The sequence below is a fragment of the Juglans microcarpa x Juglans regia genome, chromosome 1D (genome assembly GCF_004785595.1).
Source record: "Juglans microcarpa x Juglans regia isolate MS1-56 chromosome 1D, Jm3101_v1.0, whole genome shotgun sequence".
Classification (NCBI taxonomy): domain Eukaryota; kingdom Viridiplantae; phylum Streptophyta; class Magnoliopsida; order Fagales; family Juglandaceae; genus Juglans; species Juglans microcarpa x Juglans regia.
The window spans coordinates 21,694,240-21,702,279 of NC_054594.1; the positions used below are offsets into that span (position 1 = coordinate 21,694,240).

At 33.2% G+C, this 8,040-nt stretch overlaps 1 protein-coding gene across 1 annotated transcript; it reads right to left on the minus strand.

The window, feature by feature from the left end:
• Nucleotides 1-542: 542 nt before the first annotated feature.
• On the minus strand, nt 543-992 carry LOC121240688 (protein ECERIFERUM 26-like). Its single transcript, XM_041138224.1, has one exon. The coding sequence runs from the start codon at nt 990-992 to the stop codon at nt 543-545; it is 450 nt and encodes a 149-aa protein (XP_040994158.1).
• Nucleotides 993-8,040: the final 7,048 nt, after the last annotated feature.

Below are 8,040 nucleotides of genomic sequence, written 5' to 3' on the forward strand. Positions count from 1 at the left end.
CAGACAAATTTGAACGACAAACGAGAAATACGGACGTTTGAACAATAAATTATTTGTTCGAACAACATTAATATACAAAATCCCGTTCGAACATATATAATTTTTGAAAATAAAATTTCCGTTCGAATAGACATAATTTTGGTTCGAACATAAGTCGTTTAAAAAATTTATTAGTTCGAATGTATAAAATCTGTTCGAACATTTCGTTCGTTCGAACATGATCAAATACGGTCATTAGTTCGAATGAATATTTCAAATTGTTCGAGTGGACGTCTCGGTTCGGATGGAGAAATATTTCATTTGAACAATATATTGAGACGAAATCGGTTCGTCTAAAAAAAAATTATCCGTTCGAACGGTTTCGACTGGATCCGTCCAATTTCGTCTCAAATCTCTAAAAATAATTTTTTGAGACGAAATTTGATTTTCGTCTTCAAAAACTTTTTGAGACGGTCTTTCTGAGACAAATTAGAGATGAAATTTTTTCATTTTCAAATATAATTTAGGATGAAAATTGGGTTTTTTGAGATAATTTTTTTGTCTCAAAAAATACAATCTCTTGTAGTGGCGGGAGAGAATGTTAGTTTAGACCCAATGACTTGTTGGGACACAAGCAACTTCTGCATATCAGAGTAGAAACCCTTCATCTCTAGACATTCATCAATGGTCATGTCACAGTGTGCTTCGATGAATCTAGCGCCAGAGTCATTGTATTTTATGTATGGCCTCCCAGACTCTGATCGCCGGAGGTGGCTAGATGTGTAGTAGAAGTCACAGCAGCATTCGAATACGGCTTCTTTAAAGCGAGGCAGGGTTAAACCCTGAGCTGCATGGCTGGTAAAGAAGTACACCACTTTGACATAGTGCAATTTCATGGCAATGTCCATCCCACTTAGGTCATGAACCACGTCCGAACCGGTCACTCTTCCCGACCTGACCGAGGTAAGCTTGATGCCATAAAGCAAGTCTTGATCTACTTTGGTAAATACCATATTGGTTGGTTCTATCTATACGTGAGAGAAAAAGATCAAGTAGGGTTTGGTACTGTCTTAACCCTAGCTAGATGATGATCAGCATGAGCTAGCAATGCATATATATATATATATAGGGAGAATATCAGGTCCATATGGGGTTTTCTTATAATGATCGGTACGTAGGAGTATTTATGGGTTCTGCATAGGTGTAATTATGTGATTGGTTAGTCTGCATTATTGTAGCAGTTTGAGCGGTGCCCTATTTGATTGTATTAAGAGAAATGATACTTGCAGTTATGAGTGTGTAAATATCATACAATTTTAAAAAAATTGAATAAATATGAGATCTATATGAAAAAAAAAAATTAATTATGGACTCCATTCGTTTTTAAAATAATTGCATAACTCTTACGTATTTCACAACTATATGTAGTATTACTCTTACATTAAATATCGTACATGCAGCAACTGGGGACATTAAGAATTATTTTATTTAAAAGTTTTTATATGGTATAATTTGATTAGTAAAATTTAGAAAGGCAATGCTAAGGATTCCATTGGAGAATTTTGTTCAAGCATCCTTTTTTTTTTTTTCAGTTTTTTTATGCAGTTATTAAGAAAATGTTATTTAATGATATTGTGATTTTTTTAAAAAAAATATTTAAAAGTGTTAAACAAATGATGTGAACAAAAAAACAAAAGAAAACATTTTTAAATATTTTTTTCACATCATTTTTTTAATACTTTTAAATATTGTTTTTAAAAAGAAAAAAATTATAATATTATTAAAAAATAATTTCTTAATCACTACGTAAAAAGAAATTAAGAAATAAAAAAAATTGTAACAGAATAAATGAATGGGATCCTTGAGGGGAATCCATATCATTTTCCAATTCACAAATAGCTAACACTACTTCCCTAAGAGCATTGGTATTGGACTCATCAAATGAGTCTAATCTTTAAAATTTGATAATTTTAGCTTTACAATTCTAGTATTGGATTCACCATATGCTCAAATGTCAAGCTTTTAATTACAGTATATTTCCCTTCATCTTCAAATTTCAAGACCTCCTATTCATCGCTATCGCCATTATTTTATTAGGAAAATCATCCTCTTTCGCCTGTGAATTCGTTGCTTTTTGCCCTTTCTTTTCCTCTGCCTTTCTTCCTCTCCCAACAGCCTGAAATCCCCATTCTCTTCGTCTCCCTTTCTTCCCTCCCAACAACTCGTGAATTCCCATATCCCTTTTCTTCGTCTCCCTTTCTTCCTCTTTGTTTCTTCTCTACGTTTCCTCTCCATTTTTTTAGCCAAGCTATCCAGTTGCTTTGCTTTTTCTTGAAAATCATCTTAAAGCTACCTGTTTCTTTTTGGGTTCTTAAGATCTCGATTGGATTCAAGCTTCTGTCTCAGTTCTATCCAAATGAGTTCATCTAGCTGATTGTTTAACAGGCAAAGAAGTGTCAATGAGATTTTTGGAGGAGGTCTTGGTATGTGAGTTTCTCTTTTGATCATGGCTTTTTTTTTAATATTAAATTTTATTATTCGATCGAATTCAGCAGTCTAAATTCCTAGCTCTTCTCTCTGTCTCTCTATCTCTCTCTGTGTGTGAATATTATGCTTAAATTTCATCCTTAATTAATTAGATCGTTATCAAGAATTCCCTCTGCATGTTTAACATTAACTGTGTGAAGCGAAGGTTCCAGGACGCGCTCAAGGAGGCGAAGGCCGATGATAGTGCTATGTAGGTCCTCGTTGGCCAGATGTACTGCAGTGGCTATGGTGTGGAGACCCTCGAAAGGTCTACCTCGACTTCTTATCTCTTGTTTTTGTTTGTTAGTTTTTATTAAATTCTTGCAGCTGTTGCTCAATGCAATTTGAATCCTATGCAACACGCATTTCTCTTGTATTCTCCTTTTTTGTTTCCTTTTTTATTTTATGTTTCTGGGTTTCTAATCATCGTTATTGCTTTCACTTGGTTGGCTTTCTAAATTATTATACTGTGCTTTACTCTCAATTTAGACTCTTTTGTGGTGGTTGTCGAGGAAAGTAAATGAGAAAAAAATTGACTTTTTGAATACTATCTAGCATATTTGGTTGTTTTTTCAGAAAAAGGTCTTTAGTTGCTTCAAGTTATAAGTGGTTGTGTCAAGCTCATAGGAATTAGTAGTTGTTTGTTATATTGATTCTTATTTTATCCCCTTTTTTTTTTTTTTTTTTTTTTTTATCAAACGATGTTTTGGTCCTTGTTAATAAGTTTATTATTTGATCCTTGTTTTGGTTAGATAGTGGTTCCTCTCTTGTAACAACTTGTTAATTCATCTTGGTTTCCTTACTTGGTTTAGTTTGTCTAGAGATCACGTTTTCTTCTTAGAATTTGCATTTTGAGATCATGGGCTATAACAGTTGTGGTTCTTTTCTTGATTATCTGCAAAGTTCTCACTTATATGACTAATGAGACTTGTTTCTCAATTGAATTTTCATGCTTGCTTTGGTTGCCATGATTACAAAAGTTTGGCACTTTGCATCTTTTCATTATCCGTGGTGCTGCAAAACTAAGACCATAGTTCAATAAAACGTGCTATAAGTGTTTAGACTAGTTGGTCTAAATGACAGAATACCTTTGGAATTTGTTTGTCAATTAGAACATGTTCCATGTAGCCCAAGCCAATTTTCTTGTCTAAATATGAAAGGGAACCCATTCCTTGATTGCGCAAAAGAAGTTAATTATGGCAATGGTACTAGTTGGATCCTTGAATATCTAATGTCTTCTTGTTTATTTGTTGATGTCTAATAGAAAAAAGTGATTCACAAGCTTTGCCATCAGCATAAACACATTCATTATTAGTTCTATTGTTATGCATAAAAAAGATTCCTACTAGTTACAACAATATTTTCCATTTGCTTTTTCTTTTTCAAATTGGTCTTTCATGGTGGTGTTGAAAAAAGATGTTACAAGAGCATAACTATGAGGAATTAAAAGAGGAAGAGGACAATGACCCAATTTTTGTTCTGACTGATGAATGGAGGGAGTTATTTGTTTCTTTTGTTATCTATGTTGGAGGCAATTGCTACTCATGAATGAATGAAAATACTGCAAATTTGTATTGATTTACTGATTTACTACTCCAACATCAGTACCTAATATTTATATGTTTGAGCGTCTTCTGTGATTGATACGCTCAAAAGTAGAATTTAGTTTGGTGTGATGAGACAATTCGGCTACTGCAATCCACTTAAGTTTTTGAAGTAGGCAATTTGAAGGAGCTTTTACTTTAATTTCTATACAATATCACGACATTTTCTCCAAATTTTTGTATTTGACATTTTGTAAATATTTACCTGTTCTATAATTGCAATGACTATGGTTACTTTAATTAATATATTGCTAGTGTAATTGCAAAATATGAAAAAAAAATTAATATTAAAAAAATAATATTATATTATTATTTTGATGAATCAAATAGCTAATCCAATGTGGGGTTATGGATAGAGAGGTTTTAAATTTATGAAAAATATATACTTTTCATCAAATTTTGAAGATAAATTTGATGAATCCAATGCTAATGCTTGAGTCCTGCGTATACATATATAGCTGGAGGGATTGAACATTCAGTAGTACCACACCTAATTAATGCCCATAAATATGGACATTGACTCATGCTTGCAGCTGTCTATCAACAAATGTATCTATGCAATATCTCATTGTTATATATATAATATATATATAACAGTGTTATTCTATTTAGAAAAAAAAGTATATATGTGGTATACATAGGACTCTTGAGTAGAATTTTTCATATAAATAAACTTTCATCGAGAAGAAAATTCATTTATTTGTGACTACATTTTGTTGATGCAATCATGCATTTTCTTTAGCAAAATGAAGATCATCATGCGGTCCCAAAAGTACTTATTCCTCTATAATAGATTTTCCCACAAGTGATAAAAGTAGTAGTACTCGTACTAAAAAACCTATTTTCTGCAATGAAAAGTAGTTGCAAGTTGTCTACCTAAAAAGAACTGTACGTGTTGCGGTGATAACTCAAATATATATACAAAAAAAAAAAAAAAAAAAAAAGAAGGAAAAAACGTGCACTAAAAAACATTAATGGTATTGAATTCTACAATTTTCATCTCATTGATGATCATGATGATCTACACATCATGCATGCATGATTGAGATCACGTTTATAATTTAATCCTTAAAAAGTAAATGATTCCGAATGAAAACTCACAAGAGAATCATAAGATTGAAAAAGAGAATAGATATCAGTGCATGAAAAAACATGGGATCGATCGAATCCCAGCACACAGCGGCCTTGGAAATAAAATATTAATATGTAAAGTAATACTAAAGTAATACATTTTACTCATATATAGCTTATATATGTCACATGATATATAATCAATGTTATTGTTAATGTCGTGTTTCGTGATCTGAAAAATTGGAAAACTCTACGTAACTGGGCTCGGTCATGTTCCTATTGAAATGGAGAGTTTGGGGGGAGGGGGGGGGTGCGTCAGATCAAAATTTCTCAACAAGTGATGTTGAAATTTTTACACAAGTTTTGGGTTAATATTCAGGATATTTGAGGGGTTTGGGGCGCTATGTAAAGCCTTCTATCTCTTCCTCAACGTCAAGTACCTTTATAGCATTAGAGAATGCGAATTCCAGAATCGAAGAATGACTATAAGACAGCATAAGTTAGAGACGTAATTGGCGAAACAAGCAGACATGAAAATGCACATGAAACAACACGAAGAACAACAAGAAGAGTTCAGGAGAGACATGCAACTCCAAATGTAGATGTTTATGCAACAGTTCATGGCCTCCAAGCAACTGATTTTTATGTTTTGCATACATTTTGGGATTTAATTATAAAATTCTGTACGGATGACATTATTAGTATTATTACTATTTTATTTATTTAGTTCGGACTTATGACTAGTTTTATTTGTATTGAACAATTTGTAATATATTTTTTTAAATATTATTTAATTATGCCTATTTTGTTTTAAATTTTTGGTTAAAATAAAACATTAACCGTTCAAACGTCCATGAAATGTTCGAACATGATACATCTGAAACAACCGTTCGAACATCACATGATACCATTCAAACGGCTGTTAACTTGCAAATCGCTCGATCCTTTCATTTTACGTTCGAACATTTTACTCAACCCGTAAAAATATAATTTTCGTTCGATCATGAATTTGTTTGTTCAAATGTTCCCTCATGTCTATTTGATCGAACAAACTAGTATCAATCGACCAGACATGTAGGATACGTTCGAATATACATATACGTTTGAACGTTTTTTTGTTGGCATTCGAGCTCCTTTCTAGGATGAAATTTAGCCGTCCCAAAAAAAAAAGGTCTTTTGAATGTGATCAAATGGTTTAGCAAATGTTTGTCCCAAAATATGTTTTAAGACAGTGATATTGAGACGACCTTAAGCCTCTTTATTTTTGTCTTAAAATAAAAGTCAATTTTTTGGGACAAAAATTTTTATCCCAAAAGACACGATCTATTGCCGTGCGATGTTCTTCACCCTCCATGACCATGACATAGATTTTTTTTTTTTTTGGGTTATGCTGGTAATTTTATTAATTATTAGGGAAAGAGAAATTAATCGACAAACAACCTAAATAGGGGTGCTACCTGCCCCCTACGGAGCGGGGGCACCCCTCCCCCGCCCCCCGCCCCCGCATGGGCGGGGTTCTTTTTTTTCCCTCGTACTCCACCCCCGCCAGTGCGGGGCGGGGTACCCCGTCCGTTCAATGTTGGGGCGGGGATGCACCCCAATCCGTCAGCCCCCCCTAATGGGCCTTCGGCCCAGTACATTTTTTTGGGTCTTTTTTGGGGCCAGAATTTGTTTTTGGGTATATTTATATATAGATAGAACTATATACTAAATTTCAACTATTAACTACTAAGTTATTACAAACTACAATTTACAATTATATAAAATTACAAATTAAGACTCTAAGAGAACTAATAAACTTAAACTATTACAAACTCCTCTAAAAATATTAAATATTACAAATTGTAGCAACATTACACTTAATTGTAAATTAACAATTATAACTCTTAACTTTTCAATTTGATCAATTTGGGATGGCAGCGTGGCGCTGTGGACTGTGGAGGGGTGAATTCACTGAGTGGTGAGTTGTGTCGACTGCTGTGAAACTGAAAATCAAGATCATAAACGTTAATAAGTTATAAAACCTTAAAGGCTGAAATATTAATAAGTTAAAAATAAAAAAAATTAGAATTATAAAGTTATAAAATGAAACAAAAATTAAAAAAATTAAAATACAAAATATTAAAAGTACATTTTGAGATGAGATTGGGATTGGGCAATTGGAATTTGAGATGAAGATGAGGCAGATGGGCATAGATCGGTCATTAGGATTGTGCATATGTATAATTGTATATTGAGAATATGAAAGATAAAATAAAAACAAGCAAAATAATTAGATACTAAAATTAAAATATGATATAGAATTATAAATAAAGAAACAAATAAAGGATAAATTGTGCAAACCATGGCAATGGTGGGTCCAATACAAAGTCATACTGCATCGGAGGTAGCCGTAGACGTCGTCTCATGTATCACTATAACAATAAAATTTGAAATTAAATTAATGAATATCAATTAAATGAAAATAAATAAATTAATAAGAAATTAGAAAATAAAATTAAAATAAATACCAGATCCAGGCTGATCACCACCCTCCTCCTCGACGTCGGCCTCCTCATACTCAAGAACATCCGGAACATGAATTGGAGTTCCCTTGATCCAATTCTGCGTGCAAATCAAAGCCTCCACAGTGGTAGGAGCTAATGAACTCCGAAATGAATCCAATACACGCCCGGTGCTAAAAGCTGACTCCGAGGCTACGATGCTAACAGGGATGACCAAAAGACTGCGGGCTATCTCTCCAAGGATGGGATACTTTACAGCATTCACCTTCCACCAACTTAATATATCGAACTCTCGTGAAAATGGTATTACCTCCGCTGCTAAGTATATGTCTATCTCTGACTGAGCCTCTACATAA